Raw genomic sequence first — 17,905 nt, 5'->3', positions numbered from 1 at the left:
TTAGTATCAAAAGAATACTTTGAAAACCATTCCGTCCATCGTAAAACTTGTGGATGTGGCACCATCTTCTACTTGAACTTCAATATTTGGGGAAATGATGACATGTCTATTTCTATTAGAAATTGATCAATGATAAGATGGATTTCAAAATGTTTTATCCCGGACTTAACAACCGGAATGTAGAATAGTAATGCCTCGGCTTGGGAGAATGTCTCGCTTTTACGTCCACAAATTCTTCGCTTACCACTCTTCTTCAACAAAAAGAACTGCTGCCCAATACTTATCTCTAGTATTAGTTTGGAGAATTCTCTTACCATTAGAAGAGATTTGCAAAGGAAGCAGGTTCCGCAATTTTTCTTTCAAGGACTTGATAGCCACAGTGTGGACTTCTCCCCATGGAGGTGGCTCTTTCTTCAACATCTTTTGTAGCGAGTGCTCGAACTTTGAAATCTTAAGGGCAAAGTCCCAAAAATAATTGACAATTCCAAGGAGTTGTTGGACTTGCTTATGAAAAAAGTTCTCATCTAGGAATTTTAGAAGTTCCCTTGCATTATGATCACTTGGGTGGAATACTCAATCCTTCAAATGCGTCCCTAGGAATTTAACTTCCTTCCGGGCAATCACCATTTTCTTCTAAAACAGTATAATGTCATATTACTTAATCAAATCAGCAAATTGTTTAAGCAATTTACAAAGTGAGTCTTCATCATAGAGGATATCAATGTGTGTGTGTGTGTGTGTGTGGGTGTGTGTGTGTGTATGTGTGTGTGTGTCTATATATATATATCAATTTACAAAGTGAGTCTTCATCATGATTGTAAAGGAGGATATCAATGTATCTATATGCATTAGCACTGATTGGATGGAATATTTTGCACATGGCCTTCTGAAATAAAGAATGTACTATTTTAAGGCCAAACTGGTGCTTTTTCTATTAAAAGTGCTTGTTAGGAATGCAGAATCCTATCTCATGTTTGTGTTCTAGATAAATTTCAAGTTGCCAAAATCTTGCTTTTAAGTCGAACTTCAAATAAATCTTGACATGAGAAAAACTAAAAAATAAAGTCTTTTTGTTTGGCAATGAGAATTTGTGGAGGAACTGGTTGAATAGTTGATAATTAATTACCAACCTTCTTTCGTCTCTGAGTGGTTCAATCCTTTTTTTAGCATAAAATGCTTCATATGCCCATTGAGAATTTTTTAGCTCAATTAATAATTGTCAAGACAATTAATTACATTCTCTTTTGTCAAGCTAGAAATCTTCTAGATTCATTCCTGAGTGACTTGTCTTTGTAAGATTATCGTCTTTATTTTTTTGGAGACGTTCTCAGAAATTAATGATGACGAATCAAATGAGAACGATGAATCAAGTGAAAATGGTGGCCTTTATTTCTGTGAAAACAAAGAAAATTTAGGAGTACATGAAATTCCACAATCGGATACTCCAACCTAAACCATCCACAACTGTCCTGAAAAATCCCTCCATTAACAATATGTGCCTATAAACCTTTTCCCCTCTAAATATGACAAACCCATTTAGGTAATGGTGCTCATAGACAATAGAGCAATTCTTCTTAGACCAAAAAATCCTTTCTAAAGAGCACTGGGAGCTACACACCAAATACTTTACTGCTACATTAGGAACCACTTTTGCTACTCTAAGTAAGGAGCAAACCTATAAAGATTCAATTCTTTCCCTAATGCTCTGTTACTACTCGAATCCTTGGGTAACCTTCTCCAGATCGATATATTATTATTGGATGAGATTTTCTCAGCGAGCTCCCCGAGCTCAGAATCTTGTCCAATGGACTGCGGTTCAAAGAGCAGTTTAAATAATTTGTTGATACCAGGAGACTTTATCTCCTTTAGCCAGAAAGTCTTGATCCAATTCTCCAAGATCTCTTGAATTCCTATCTAGAGACACATTCGACTTTCTCCAGAAATGCATGAAACCCTTATGGAAAAATGAGGAGTTCTTCATCTAACTGCCTTTGAAGAAAAATGAAGACCTTAATTCCACAAAGGCCAGTCACTCAGAAATAAATATAGAAGATCTCTAGCTTGCCCAAAGAGAAAGTGATGAATTATCTCGGCAAGTATTAATTGAGCCGATAGATCCTTAATGGACATGTGAAGCCTTTTATGTTGAAAAAAGAGCTAAACAAATCAGAGGCAAAGAAAAGGTTGGTAATTATTTATAAACAACTTAACTACTTTCTCTAAGATGACAATTCCCATTGCCAAACAAAAGGACTTTATTCTCTAATTTTTTCCATGCCAAGATTTATTCAAAGTTCGACTTAGAGGCAGGATTTTTGTAGCTTAAAATTTATCCAGAAGATAGACATAAGACATGATTTTGCATTTCTAACAAACACTTTCAAAGGAAAGTCCTACTTTTTGGCCTTAAAACACCACAGTTTTTATTTTAGAAGGCCATGTGTAAGATATACTGTACCAATCAGTGCTAATGACATTGTAAGTTGCTTAAACAATTTACTGATTTGGTTAACCAATATCGCATTATGCTATCTCAGAAGAGTACGAATACACTTGAAGGATGGAGCATTCCACCCGAGTGATCATATTGCAAAGGAACTTCTAAAATTCTCGGATGAGAACTTTTCTCATAAGCAAGTCCAACAATTCTTTGAGATTATCAATTATCTTTGGGACTTTGTTCCCAAGATTGCAAAGTCCATGCATCCACTACAAAGGATGTTGAAGAAAGAGCCACATCCATGGGAAGAAGTTCAAACCGTGACTATCGGGCCATTGGAAGAAAAACTACGTAACCCGTCTCATATGCAAATCCCTTCTAACGACAAAAAGATTCTCCAAACCGATGCTAGTAATAACTATTGGGCAGCAAGATATTCCATCCAATCGGTGCTAATGCCCGGATATATATTGATGATATCCTCCTCTACGATCTTGATGAAGACTCACATTGTAAGTTGCTTAAATAATTTGCTAATCTGGTTAACCAATATGGTATTATGTTGTCTTAGAAGAAAATGATGATTGCCAAGAAGGAAGTTAAAGTCCTACGAATGCATTTAAAGGATAAACCATTCCACCCAAGTGGTTATATTATAAAGGAACTTCTAAAATTCTCATATTAGAACTTTTCTCATAAGCAAGTCCAACAATTCCCGGGAATTGTCAATTTTCTTTGGGACTTTATCCCCAAGATTGCAAAGTTCATGCACCTCCTACAAAAGATGTTGAAGAAAGAGTCACCTCTATGGGGAGAAGTTCAGACAGTAACTATTAAATCAGTTAAAGAAAACCCGCCTCCTTTGCAAATCCCTTTTGATGATAAGAGAAGTCTCCAAACTGATGTTAGTGATAAGTATTGGGCATCAATTCTTTTTTAAGAAGATGATGGAAAGAGAAGAATCCGTGGGCACAAAATTGGGAGAAGAATCCGTAGGCATAAAAGTGGGAGATCCTCCTAGGTTGAGATGCATTACCATTTGACATTCAAAAAAATTTTGGTTGTTAAAGTACGGGAAAAAAAACTTTGAATTCCATCTTATAGGTCATCATTTTCTAGTAGAAATGACTAGTCATCCTTTCCCCAAATGCTGAAGTTCAAGCGGAAGACAATGCAACATCTGCATCTTTTACATGGATAGAATGATTTTCAAAGTATTCCTTTGGTATTAAGTATATTAAATGCGAGAAAAATATTCTTGCTGATTTCCTCTCTAGGCCCAGTGAAACCGCATGTTCTATTTTTATATTTTTAGAATCTTCCTCTTCAACCTCCTCAAAATTTCACCTAAACATTCCTCCCGAAATTCCAGATTTCCACCAGCAATGAAGATTCTATTCTGGATGCAAAGATATGATATGAGAATACCGGCTTAAGATTTTCAAGAAGTATGGTGGACTTAACCTCATACCGTTGTACATATACCATGAATATCCATTCATTCATGTATTCACTCTTGACCTAGTCACTTTTCTTGAAGAACTCAAATGGTTTTTTTGTTTGTATGCATTTCATAACCTTTCTTTAGCCATTGAGTTTCCCATTAGAAGGATTTACAGATCCGCGGAAATGTATGAAGAAGGCCATTAAGATTATTACTTTAAAAATTTAGCAAAAATGCTTCAATGGTTACGGCCTATGTGTTATTGGGGAGTCCAATTTGATATGTACCTCAAGTTCCCGACGAGGAAATACAACTTTCGAGAAAACGTGATATAGACCACTATGATTATTCACATATCTTGGAGATATATTTCTCCAACTAATAGAATCAATTTTTTTTTTTGTTTTTTATCATCCAAGAAAAGAATCAAGTTATTCCCAAGGAGATTTGGCCCAATGCTTTTCATGAAGAAAAACCATGAGATTAATCTCAAGCATACGAACCTACCAGAGATGTTATCAAACCAGCTCTCACGAATTCCAATGCAAGCCAACCCCCACATCTACTCTAATCAATCTCTCGGAACCCTCGAGTGGACCACTTTCTCAAGACTCATGGGACTTTGGAGTGCCACCAATTGACATGATAATTGATGCACCTCTATGTGGAATGTTAGACACTTTCAGGTGGCCCAACCAATGATGCCATAAGGAGAATCCGATATGCCCGGTCCCAACACTTCCGGAAGACACAAGAAAATAATAGAAGTGATCTCATAAAACTTTGAAAAGATACAACTTGCTATAGATATCAAAGGGGCAAGGCGTGCAATGTTCTTTCAGGAACACAATGCTGAAGATATCACCTCGTTAAAGAGTGACTTATCAAAAAGTGATCTTGCACACCCGTAGGACTGAAGTAACGTGTGCAAGCTATTGAAGCAACTCTTAGCAAATAGTGATTCTACTGTAAAAAATAATGGCAAACAACTTATTGTTTAGCAACTGTTCATTGTTCACTATTTGTGCGCTGAATTGTTCAATATTCACTAAAGTAGCACTTTAGGAGCCACACAAAATTATCAGCCACAAGTGTTGTCTTATTTGTGTTGTCTTTTCCGTTTCATATGCCTATATAAGGCATCCGCCATACCTCATTGAAGGAAGACTGGTCACTTGCAATAAAATCATGTATATCTCTATACCATGTCTTTCTAAATCAACTTATTTTTCTCCCTAGAATGTTGCTATGATAGAATTAGAAAAGTATTGTTAGCTTTGATATGATGCTTTGCTTGTGAGTATGCTCTGCTTGTGAGTATGCTCTCCACTTGACATAATGTGGATAAAAAAATGTCTGAAACCTGAAAGTTTTATGGGGTAGTATAAAGCTTGGAAGCTAAAAGGTAGTCCAAAGTATAAGGCCAAGGGGAGGTGTCATGTGGGATTAATACCAGCTTCAATCCTTCATGGTGTGCTCCATAGCCCCTTCATTGTATCAAAGCTAGTGTTCATCTAAGTCAAGCTAAGAATATTGTTTTAAAACTATTCATATAGTCGAGACTACCGTGAATGATGAACTGTTCGCTGTTCGCTATTAACTAAAGCAGCACTGAAGCAGCCACATATAATTTCGGCCCCAAGTGTTGTCTTTTCCTTTCCATATGCCTATATAAGGCGTCTAATGTACCTCCTTAAAGGTAGACTAGCCTCCCGCAATAAAATCATGTGTATTTCTATTACCATGTCTTTCTAATCCCCTTCTTCTTCTTCTTCTTCCTCCTGGAATGGTACTATGATAGAATTAGAATGGTATTGTCAGCTTGATATGATACTCTGGTTGTCACATGCTCTCCACTTGCCAAAATGTGGGTCCTGTGGATAAAAAATGTCAAGACCCTAAAAGTTTTATGGAGTAGTATCATGGAGAAGTGCTTAAACCAAGTTATTAGACAAACCTAAAAATCACCTAAGCCTCTCTCCATGCCTCTATTTCTGGTTGGTAATATAGCTCTCCCACTTTCAAGTTTCAACCACCAAGTCACCACCGCTCCTCCTCCAATCCTCTATTGCCGCTCGATTCAGTTGATGGTGTGCGATCCATTAAAGTTGTCGAGTTCTGGCGATGTTCATAGCCATCATAATTTCATTAGTTCCCGAAAAATATATACATCGCAATCCATTAGAGTTGTCGAGCTCTCTGGAAATATATATATCCCGATCCATTAAAGTTGTCGAGCTCCGGTGATGCGCATAGCCATCATAATTTCATTAGTTCCGGAAATATATATCTCACGAGAATTAGATCCTGGAGGTCAATGAGCCAGATCTCATAAACCAACCGCATTTTCGATGCCCAACGTCGCTGAGTTAGTATAGCAGGGCTGGGGGTGCGGTACGACAGCTCCTCTCAAACTAGTCTCGCTGCCTTAGGGTTTACAACATGTCAATTTACTCTAAATGTAGAGGACTGACCATAGCGTTTGGACGTTATGGACGTGGCATCAAGAGCCAGTCTTAAGGCACTTATCAATTCATGGTTCTGAGTGAAAGGATTGACTCGCCTAGTCCTTCCTCTCCTCCTCAAAGGGGAACACATCCTTTGGATGTTCATGTTTGGTGCACTAGATAAAATGTCAATAGGCCTTGTTGATCTGCCTTGGGTGATCTAGGGAACTCAAGGGACCAAGCACGATGACAATTTCACGTGTTTCTCCAAGTCAATATATTGTCTGTGATTCCGAATGACTGATGTTAACATGGAAAGACATTAATACTCTTGTCCAAGAAACTAATGTTAGGGTTAGGCGCACATCCCCAACGAAATAGAGAGTAAAGGCAAGAAAGAGTAATCGAGACACGCTTTATCCCGATTCACTATTAAATTAGAGCTATATCTAGCAGAGGATTCCATTATAATTAATGCCTCTCAACTCTCTATTATAACTTTCAATTACAAGAGAATGAGATTATATATAAACTCAGTAGCTATTCATGGGCTCAAGCCCAACTTACCAATAAATTATTATTTTCCTGTCAGGCATGTATACCCCTCCTCATCATTTGAAAAACTTGACAGGCAAAGCTAGTTATATTCAGTAATATTTCGTTTGTGTCTATCTAGCTCTCTATAACTTGACATAGTTACAAGATGCGGACCTTTTACTGAAAAGCAATCAGGAACCATACAGCATACGAACAATCTCGATAGGTTCCGTAAATGTGACGTTACCCACAGGATTAGAACATAACAATGTTTTCGACCAGAAACAACTTCTGCAAGACAGAGAAAACCCAGAAGAAAAGGACAACCCTGAAGCGAATTGTTGCAGCTAATGACACTTCGCACTTATTATGCAGTTGGGCACTGTTCTTAGTGAAAATGTTCGTTCAACATATTGCTAAGTGAGAGTCTGTAGAAGAACTCATTTAACAAAGCATTTGAAAGAAAGAAAGTAGAACATTCATGTTCCACAACCAACAATTCCTATCTGGGGATGAGTCAGCTGCTTGGGGATATGTTGAGCTTACGATGGCAAAGTCAGGAAGAAAATACCAACTTTGTCATGTTTGATAAATAATTTTACAGATTCTGATGCACTGATGCTTTCTGCAGTGAGTGTTGATAATTTTATCATCCTATCCACGTAATTTGCTGTGCATTCTAAAACTATGAAATATGATATCTGCCATAGCCCATCCTACAAACAAAACCAGATTTGTTGGAAGAAAAATCCTAATATTCAATGTAAAAATCTATGCAAAAGGCAGAGGAACCGTTCAGTTCGTGTTCACTGTAGAATATTTGTGAGGCATAGAAGACGAAGTGCAGGATCTAGATAAGCTTCTTCCTCTCGAAAAAACGCCTCAAATGCCACAACTGCAAAACTGAAACCACAATACAGGCGCCAAGGGACATTAAACTGAACCGTGCGACTCTGGCGTTTGTTTTCTCACTCACTTCCCTCATTTCTGCTTCCCTAGACATGTATCCAATATGAAAAAATATTAAAATAAGTCAAAACTCGATTGTTCTCGCCCAACAAAGGACAAACTCAATATTAAATGGTATGATCATATTCTCGTTATAGATGCTCTACGCTCTTCTGATCCTATAACCATGTTCTTCATATTGTTGAGCTTTAAGGACTCGAGGTTAGTTCAAGAAAAATGCCACCAAGCAAGAGAGAAATCACTCATTTATCTCGTTAGTGTCCTGTAGAGAAAGCAAATTACCTGTTTTTCAAATAAATCAGATTGTCATGTATGGCTTGCACAGCCCCTTCAAGTTTCAGCAACTCCAGCTCCATGCCCTACAAGGTATAGGGTGAACATGTTATGAAAGAAAATAGAGGATTAAACTAATCTCCGAAAAACAGAGATAAGTATTGTATTCACATATTTGACCTGAATCTTTTCCCTTTTTGCAACTGATTCCCAATCCTTAGCTGCGATTCCGATTTTCCAGTCAAGGCCAATTGTCAATCCAGCAGCTTCTTGATGTTTTCCACCAATCCAGAAACATGCCAAGTAGTTCCCGGCCTCAGAGGTTGTAAATGCAAACTGACCATGGGTCACATTTTCATTGTGGTGAAGATTGTTTCCATAAGGAGATGTCACCTGGAAGAAGGGGAAAGAGAGGAATTGGCTCACATTAGCTCCAGAAAACCGTGTCTACTAGAGAAAATGCAAATATATGGACCTTGTGAGAACTACAGAACAGATTGGAGATAAAAAAAACGTGTGTATCAGTAGGCCACACATGTATTTATACTATATTCACATGTTACAGAATAGGAAACCCAAGATTACAACATATTATAGTTTAGTATACAAATCTACTCTGACAATGTTTCCTATTCCTAACAGACTTAAATAGGGGCTTTTGCAGTAGCTTCGCTTATTCGAGAACTGGAAATCAGCAGGCTTGGTTAGCTATTCAAAACACCATATTGAGAAGGTTTATTTTAGTGATGTTCACACGGAACTCTTGAAGAAACAAATGTTCTTTACCGTTTCTAGCATGTAAATTACGTCAACGAGCTTATATCAAGCCACAAAATAGTTTTCCAAACAACAAATTATGTTATCATATTTATCAAGCGCTATAGGAACCAAAAAGTTGTTGTGAAGCTTGAATAAGCTTGGCCTTGAGGCAGAATGTGACCGTTAGTGGCACTGAAAAGGATATGACGAGTTTATAAAGCAGCGTAGCTGGGCTTGCTTGCCCGACTATATATAATGAGGGAGAGGACAAACTGTCGCCCAATTTATCATGGTTTTCTGGATCAAGTATTTCTGATTCTGCAGTATACTTCTGCGACAATTTTAGCAGTGTATGTGTAATATTCTAATGCTACAGAAACAATGCCTCATTGAAACTCAAATGAATCCTCGAACACCTCAAATCACAGTTGTATCCTGTACATACAGGAAACGTGAGAGTAATTCTCTAGTATAAACTTAAACAAGCAAGTTACATCTGTGGCAAATCATTTTGGTAAAAAAAAAAAAAAAATCATTTTGGTCAGCAGCACACCCTGAGTCCTTACAAATCTTACTTTGCTTTTTGGCCAAAAATAAAAAAATCTTACTCGAAAAATGCTACTTTGAGTAATTTATTTAGCCCAAAAGGAAGCACTACATTGATTTTCTCACGGGAAATCTGTAGTCAGATATGCACAAGCACAACTAGTTTTCTGTTGTTTGATGTGTTCAAGTCTGCTGCCAACTGCAATTCCCAATCATTAAAGATTAAAACGAACTCGACGACCCAAATTATCTACCCCTCAGACTCAGCCACGGAGGAACAATACGTGTCTGTTGCCTACTTATCAGTAGCAACGTATAGCTAGCTCCGAAACTGAACTTTTAGAGTTCGACTGCTGAGCACTATCTGTCATGCCTAAGAATGAAATGCCCCCAATCATGAATCAAAAGAATATCTCTCGTGAAAGGAACCCAAGCCTAGTAGATCCATCTCTGAACTTCTACTCTATGAGGACCCCTCCCAGATCGAATTCCGTCCCTTGTACCATACCTTGAAGCTATGACATGCCCCATATTTTTTGGTTTTCTCTAATAGTCATTACAAAATATCCCATGAAAGCCTTGTTAAAATGGAAACAAGGTCTGACTACCAAACCCCCCTTATTTACAGGAATTTTCCCAATTAAACGGTGGGGGACTTACTTTTGAAATTAAAAGAAGGCAAAGTTAAATCCTGAAAGTATTGATTCAGGTAAGCGGTCACTGAGGAAAAGTTGGGAGCACCAACAACAAGAACTGAGGTGTTCAAGTCAAATGCCCAAGTACAACAGAACATAAGTGATCCTTCCTAGACCTACTCAATGAGAAAGACTCATCTCATGAAATGCGGGTAGAAAAACAAATTACATGTTTTATCTGCTATCAAACAATACAGTGAAGTAAGCATCAGAGTGAGACAATCAAAGTAGACAAAACAGAAAATGTCGAACACTATCTATTCAGCGAACTTCAGAGAAGAATAGATTTGTCTAATTATATATTAAGATCCATTTCCATTTAGTGCGTCCAACATAATATTGCATTGGCTCACGCATAGGAATAGAATCACATCAAGATTCAGTGTAAATAAACAAGACAGCAAGCATAGCTCAATTCGAAGCTAGCTGAGAATCATAGTTTTCACAGAAGCGGCAATCACAAAACCAGATAGAATGGCAAGAACCCTCAAATGTTGAGTTAGAGACAAATTAAAAGAACACTCAGAACTCAGAAGCCAGATGCGTCCTCTATCATAAATCAAGCTCAACGAATATGTTATCCATCCATGTACCAAATTATAATGTAGGATTACGCAAACCAAACAGTCACTTGCATAATTTGAGTTCCAGGTCACTCAAAACCTTCTCTTTCTATCTGAATGCAATGTGGTTGTGTGTGTGTCTGAGAGAGAGAGAGAGAGAAACCCGAGAGGAAATAGTGGCGGTGTGGAGGTGAGCGTGTTCCTCGTCGACGATGTAATAATCGGCCAAGACGACGACGTTGCTCTGGATTTCCTCGGAGACGCACTTGGTCCCCGAGCTCGGGATCGTCAACCACACAGCTTCCGTGACTGGCACGAGATGCCCACTACAGCCCAACAGCAAGAGCGCTACTAAAAGGATCGCTTCAGCGCGTCTCTCCGCCATTGCTCGAGAGACGCACTCAATGAAGAAGAAGAAGAAGAATCGGGGTTGATACTGGAGCAGATGAAGCAGATCTACGGAGCTCTGTACTGTTCCCGGTTGCTTTTTCTGCTTCGTCAAGGTTCGGTTTTTAGTTGCCTTGGTAATATTAAAGCGACAAAGGACGTCGCCCGCACGCGCCTACTTCACGCTCTACATCACACGTGTCGTTCCTTGACTGGTCAGTGGCGTCTTTGGCGCGTGCGGAGCACGACTTCAGTGAACATTTAAAAGAAGATGAAGCGCCCGCTCGCTGAAGCTGAGAGCTGAGCTCGCGGAACTCGCCTTCGAACTCGGACGTTTCCCTCTGTCTGAATCGGCCTATTCGACGTCGTCGCTAGATTCTCCGACAGTGCCGTATTCACCTGCAGCAGGTCCCTCCCTCTCTCTCTCTCTCTCTCTCTCTCTTCTCTGCATGCGTCTTGGTGTTCATTTGCCCCCTTTTTGATTCGTCAAAAGTGGATTTTGATCCGATTGGTTCTTCCCATCGCTACTTCGCACGAAAAGTAGTGCCGGTGCCTGTTCATCCGGGTCGACCGGCTACTTCGTGATCATGGTGCTTGATGGCTTTTCGTCGGTTTCTCTCTTGCTGTGACTGACAAGGGTCAACGGTTGTAGTCCGTCACCGTCTGTGCTTGTTGTGTTAGTGTGCTTAAATGACTCAACAGTGCAGCAGTAGCTTCTTTCTCCTTACATGCTAAAAGCTGCAATTTTGTGCAGGTTTCGGCTGTCTGAATCAAGCAATGTTTCTGGCTCATGAGTAGGTCACATCCGTGTTCCCATTAGGTGCAAAAATTTTCAGTTCCCTCTGGACCTAGACTTCGGTAATTTTTTTAGGATTTGAAACTTCTTTCTCCGACTGAATTCTCCAATCGATCCATATCGTTGGTCCCAATGGCCGTTAACCATCTGAACTCAATCTTCTTGTTGGCACTCTTTGCATCCCCTCTTCTTTTCTCTACTGCGGCCGAGCCTCAAGAAGTAGAAATGGATGCGCCGATTTGGCGTTTCCAGCAGTACCTCAAGATCAACACAGCCCACCCTGACCCTGACTATGCTGGAGCTGTCTCCTTTCTTAAGGACCAAGCTCAGGCCATTTCCCTCCAAACCCGTATCCTAGAGTTCGTCCCAAACAAGCCCGTTTTGCTTTTGACTTGGTTAGGCTCAGACCCTTCTCTTCCTTCCGTCCTTTTCAACTCCCACATGGACTCTGTCCCTGCCGAGCCATCCAAGTGGATTCATCCTCCCTTTTCTGCCTTCAGAGATTCCAATGGAAAGATATTTGGCCGAGGGGCGCAAGATGACAAGTGCATTGCCATTCAGTATATCGAGGCCATTAGGAACCTTAAGGATAAGAGTTTTGTACCACTTCGCACAATTCACGTCTCGTATGTGCCAGATGAGGAGATCGGTGGACTTGATGGGGCGGCTAAGTTTGTAGGATCCAAAGAGTTCAAGGAACTGAATGTGGGGTTCGTCTTGGATGAGGGGCAGGCATCTGTTACCGACGAGTTTCGAGTTTTCTACGCTGACCGGTCACCTTGGGGGCTGGTGATTAAGGCTAACGGAGCACCTGGACATGGATCAAGGATGTATGACAACGGCGCTTTGGAGAATTTGATGAAGAGCATGGAAGCCATAAGCAAGTTCAGGGAGAGCCAATTTGATAAGGTCAAGGCCGGAATGGCAGCGAACTCCGAAGTCATTTCTGTCAATCCAGTCTACATGAAAGCTGGAATTCCTTCACCAACTGTGAGCTTCGTGTGCATTCTTTTGTTAATATCGGCACACTTCATCTTAATTAATTGCATAATTTTGTAATGCACATGCTCTGATATGGACTAGCTGATTGTGGGTGCAGGACTTTGTCATGAATGTGCAGCCTTCGGAAGCCGAGGCAGGCTTTGACATCCGTATGCCTCCGACTGCAGACCCTGATCTTATGAAGAAAAGAATTGTTGAAGAGTGGGCCCCGGCTATCAGGAATATGACATACCAGGTAAACACTCATGAATATTTTCACCTGCACTAGGATTGTTTGTCCAACTGTCAGAACTGGAAGCAGACGAGAGTAAACTGGGTGCTTGAACAATTGCCCAAGATGTCATATTATTTTCCCCTGAATCTGCCAATCATCCCGCTTCTGCTTGATGGAGGCCTCGCTTATTGGTATAGTCTTCACACCTGCTACTATGCCTAAGCTACCTGCTGCAGCATGGTGAAGTCTAATGTGCTTGTTCAAAATCTCCAATTGAATCTGGTAGACTCTTCAATGCTTTTCACGGTATGTCTGCTAGGTTGACAAGCTTCTTTAGTTGTTTAGCTTGAAAAGTTATTTCTCTGTATGTGAAAATAGCTTTTTTGCCCCTATTTTGCTCAGAATTCCTTCCTTTCCTTTTCAGTTTTCTACTCGAATGTTTTCATTCCCAAAGTATATAAAAATAGACAAGTTAGATCCTTAAATATTTCTGTTGGCATCCTAAATTAGTCAACTTGATGTCAAAGAGCTTAAGTTAATAAGAGTTATGTCATTTACTGCACATTGATTAGGGCTTTGAATATGATCAATTTAGGTCAATGTTGATGAGAAAGTGCTAAAACCATTGAGACAGAGGAGAATCTCTTAAGTTGGGCCATAGTGATAAAGCGGATTCATTGACTAAAAGTCAAAGCCGATTATCAGTATTGATTGGTTAATAGAACATGCTGGGTGTCATCAAGGAAGGAGAAACAATATGTTTGATCTGATATTGACTGTGAATAAAGTCGACGGTTAAACACCAGCATTGACTGTAAGAAGCCAACAGAATTAAGTCAATAGGGAAGGAACAGTTTTTATTCATTGACTGATAGTTGAGTCAATGTCGGTTGAGTCGAGAAGCATTGACATCGACTCACGAAATTTAGCTGAAATCAAATTGATTGCACGGATAAAGAACAGTGGGAAAAGTTGTTGCAGTCAAACCTAGGCAAGAACAGTTACGAAAGGTGTTGATTGATGGTTGCAGACTTGCAGTCAAGTAGTTATTTTGGCCGGTCGATCAGTAATTGCAGTCGAGCTCTTGAGGTTGAAACGGTTATACCATCAGATTTGGAGCCGAAATCAAATTTCAGTAAAAGGATAATGAAGTGCACCAATGAGTCTTCTCAAGGAGAAGAACATCCTTTGCTGTGATTGGCCTTCAACTTTTATCCTAGAAAAAGGTTCATTAATGGACATCGATGATAATAGGTCACAAGATTATGATACTGTTTATAGATTTGCAAAACTTTTTGTCATGGAATGTTTCATGCTTTCTGCTTAAGTTGAGGCATGCACATGCTTATGACGCGAGCTCAGCAACAAGCTAATTACAGCAGATCTTCTGTATTACTTGTTATCAATCATTATCGATGGGCAACAGCTGAAAAATTAGTTTACATATAGGTATCAATACACGAGCAGCTTAAGAACTGAGGTTATGTTTTTCCTAGTTGACTGCTTCGGATCCTATAGTTTCTTGCTTGTATAATTTACGGTTATCTACCTTTATAAGCTATAGTTCTCATCTAGTAGGGTCATGTTGCCAGTTAATGGATCAAAGATACTGCCTAAATGTACCGTCATTTTGGCTTATACTTGCTTTCTGCAAGCTGTTAAACTAATGCTTCAGAATTCGTGAAGAGAAGGGACACCATATTGCTTTTAGAATCTGATCATCCTGCTTTGAAATAGGGATTCTATTTGCTGGTATTAGAACTGAAAGTCACGATAATTGATTCTGGTTATTTTATCCTGTTCGACGCCGTCAAGTTTTGTAGCATGTTTCCTGTTTTACTCTGCTTTGGTTCTATCCTGGTTAAGAATGGATTAAATATTTGGACAATTGATCCTCCTTCCTCTTTGTGTGACAGGCGGTGTTATACTCAGCAATTAATGCACGGTACTTGTTGTATGGCTTAAAGACACTCACGGCGATAAAACACAGTTTTGGCTCATCCATAGATCTCTATCATAGGATGAACTTATAATTGAATGTCTGAATCAAGATGTTTATCCTCTTATATGTCAGATTATTGAGAAAGGACCTATTCGAGACTACAAGGGGCGCCCATTGATGACTACAACAGATGATTCCAACCTTTGGTGGTCTGCTTTTAACCAAGCTGTTGCGGCAGCTGGAGGAAAGCTTGCAAAGCCTGAAATCTTACCTTCAACCACGGATGCAAGATTCATTCGACAGCTGGGGATTCCTGCTCTAGGGTTCTCTCCGATGATCAATACTCCAATACTGCTTCATGATCACAATGAGGTGCAAGATTTTTGCATATCTGTTTGTATGGACTGTATTGGTCATTTGGTACTACTGCTATTTACCATGACTTTTTTTTTTCTTCCCTTTTTGCAGTTTTTGGAGGATATAGTCTTCTTGATGGGGATAAAGGTATATGAATCCATAATTAGTTCTTTGAGTTCCTTTGTTGAAGAATCACAGAGGAACATGATTTAGGTAGCAACTAATAAGATAAGGCTGCTTCTTCTTCTTCTTCTTCTTGTTCAATAAAATGCTCTCCTACACTTGTTGCTGGCATTCTTCAATCCATGTTGCAGCGATGCTCAAGTTGTGAGCTTTTTCTTGTATTGTAACATAGTAATAACAGGGTCTTGGCCGTAGTGTACACATAAATAACCCGTTCTGGTTCTGAGCTCCGGCGTGGACCTTGTTTCCATCTGTGAGGTTACTGACTCCGAATAACTTGTACGAGTATCTAAGATGTTGGAGAGGGACATCTCTTGAGTGAGTTTGCCATAGTTTCTTTCTGTTTCTGAATTTGCATCTGCAAGAATGTGGTGTTTTCCCAGCTTTGTTCACTCGCAAGTTGTTTTCTATTCGCTTCATCGGTTTTGCTGTAATTTATGTGGATCCTCCAAGGGAGAATGAGAGCGCTGATTTGCCTTGTGATAATGACATTACTTGAAAAAAGAAATTGGTTGAGTTGAAAGATAGTAGTCAAGAATTTTCCTCGATGCACAAGAAAGAATTAGTTGGAGAATTAATTGCTAAGGATGGGGATAAGCCGTCCCATTCGTACGTATTAGGCAAGGCCCTACCCGTCGGGGGTTGTGGCGGTGCGACTTTAAGATGACTTTGAGCTAGTGACACCAATTCAAACACAAGATCTACTGCATCCAAATCGAGCGATCAGTTACTCGGGCAATCCTCACGAGTCATCCTCTTCTTAAAACATAGCCTTTGGTAGAAACTCCAATTGCCAATTATAATGTCTCTTTCTTCAAGAGATTAAGCTTCAATCCAGGCATTTAAGATTAGAAAAGAGTCAAAGGTGGAAAGATCTGAAGCTGATTTCTTGGAGTATTTGTTTTGTAGATATGTGGTGCAATTTTACAAAGTGAGCATACATTTTGTATGTGACTAGATTCTTCGCGTCATATAAAAAACTCCAAAAAGATAATATAAAAAAAAATAAAAAAGTTTGTTTGCGTCAGCATCGATCGTATCACGTAACATTGCCGTCGTCCACGTCAACAATTTCCAGCTAAAATTGGCCGGATGTAGTCAATTGACAAAACGTGAAAAGGTTCTTGACTAAATTACACAATTGAAAGATTTAAGATTGAATTGACTCAAATATATTAGGTTTAAGACATTTTTTGTATATTTTTCTCAAGGGAAGACGTGTTAGGATTACTATATTACTTGTTAACTGTACGAGACTGACTGAAAGCATGTTTTGCTCCTTCTTCGTGCAGCTGGAGTTGCTGGTACCGAGAAAACATCTATAATCGTGCAAATTAGTCCAGTAAAAGTAAAAGTGGATTCGAATTCTTATGTGATTCACGTGGGACAGGACTCGAATTTCCTATGATTTTGAACGGTAGCATAGCGTTGAACCGTTCACTATGGCTGGTTTAGTTGATAGAGTCCTTTCACTAACTCATTGCCATTCATTCTCTTCGGTTTTTGCTTCACCCGACTTCACCTTTCACTGTGGCTGATAAGCTCCGACGGAATTAAAAGTCACATTCAATGAATCATCTCTTGGCTCGCATCGATTAGTACTTGTTCCTACCCACATGAAATCTTCATGACTTCAGATCATGTTCTTGAGATGGACCAATTTACTGAGTCTCGATTATTCACTACTAAATTTCGAAGTTTTCGATATTGGTTCACCACTTGGTTTATATCCTAGTTCGGGTCATGGCTCATTTAATTGACATAGCAGTTGCATATAACACTTCATTTTTCTAACATCATGAATTTGAATGCAATATTGTCATCCACCAGTGAAATATCATTGTCCCGTGGACCTTAGCTTGGTGTAATATTATCATGCATCAATGATGTATCTTTGGTCTTAGTCCGATATTCAAAAGATGCACTCGAGTCATGTAATGAACTTTCTAAGCAGGCTGTCTACCTGGATTCAATTTCTTCTAAAATGAAAAAAATCGTCAAAAAGTCCTAAACATATTGCACTTAAGCCTTTCGATTTTATCAATTGAATCCCAAACATTTTGATATTTTGCCAATTGGATTCATCCAACCAATTTTAACCGGAAATCACCGACATGGCCGCTCGTGGTGCCACGTAGGATGGCGGCGCTAATGTAGACAATTATTTTTTGTAATTTATGTAATATTTTTTACATTTTATATTTTAATTTTCTTTTACTATTTTCTTTTTTTCTTTTCTTTTCTTTTCTTTTCTCTATCAAGTCGCCAAGTCGGTCGGCCCTCGCTTGTGGCCGGTGAGGGTTGGCTAGCGACTTTCGTCGGCTTGGCGTAAAAAAAAAAAGGAAAAGAAA

At 39.3% G+C, this 17,905-nt stretch overlaps 2 protein-coding genes across 10 annotated transcripts; one reads left to right on the top strand and one right to left on the bottom strand.

The window, feature by feature from the left end:
* Positions 1 to 1,722: 1,722 nt before the first annotated feature.
* Positions 1,723 to 11,193, bottom strand: LOC115751383 (transmembrane emp24 domain-containing protein p24delta5-like). Of its 8 annotated transcripts, none has more exons than XM_048273959.1 (5): positions 10,837 to 11,193; positions 8,291 to 8,503; positions 8,120 to 8,196; positions 2,131 to 2,157; positions 1,723 to 1,981 (listed from the first exon to the last, which is right to left on the bottom strand). In XM_048273959.1, exons 1-5 carry the CDS (start codon positions 11,056 to 11,058, stop codon positions 1,978 to 1,980), a joined length of 543 nt encoding a protein of 180 aa, XP_048129916.1. In that variant the 5' UTR covers positions 11,059 to 11,193; the 3' UTR covers positions 1,723 to 1,977. The 8 variants fall into 8 exon arrangements, with proteins under 8 accessions (XP_048129916.1, XP_048129911.1, XP_048129915.1 ...); XM_048273954.1 differs by having other exon boundaries at positions 1,725 to 1,981; positions 2,131 to 2,137; XM_048273958.1 differs by lacking the exon at positions 2,131 to 2,157 and having other exon boundaries at positions 1,725 to 1,989.
* A 148-nt stretch (positions 11,194 to 11,341) lies between these two features.
* On the top strand, positions 11,342 to 15,876 carry LOC115751379 (aminoacylase-1). Of its 2 annotated transcripts, none has more exons than XM_030689271.2 (5): positions 11,342 to 11,734; positions 11,815 to 12,846; positions 12,956 to 13,093; positions 15,147 to 15,386; positions 15,483 to 15,876. In XM_030689271.2, the coding sequence occupies exons 2-5, from the start codon at positions 11,989 to 11,991 to the stop codon at positions 15,582 to 15,584; spliced, it is 1,338 nt and encodes a 445-aa protein (XP_030545131.1). In that variant the 5' UTR covers positions 11,342 to 11,734; positions 11,815 to 11,988; the 3' UTR covers positions 15,585 to 15,876. The 2 variants fall into 2 exon arrangements, with proteins under 2 accessions (XP_030545131.1, XP_048129910.1); XM_048273953.1 differs by having other exon boundaries at positions 11,349 to 11,468.
* The last annotated feature ends 2,029 nt before the right edge of the window (positions 15,877 to 17,905 follow it).

This window comes from Rhodamnia argentea, chromosome 2 (assembly GCF_020921035.1).
Source record: "Rhodamnia argentea isolate NSW1041297 chromosome 2, ASM2092103v1, whole genome shotgun sequence".
Taxonomy (NCBI): Eukaryota; Viridiplantae; Streptophyta; class Magnoliopsida; order Myrtales; family Myrtaceae; genus Rhodamnia; species Rhodamnia argentea.
Note: the sequence above shows the minus strand (reverse complement) of the source record. Positions and strands in the feature narration are given on the sequence as shown.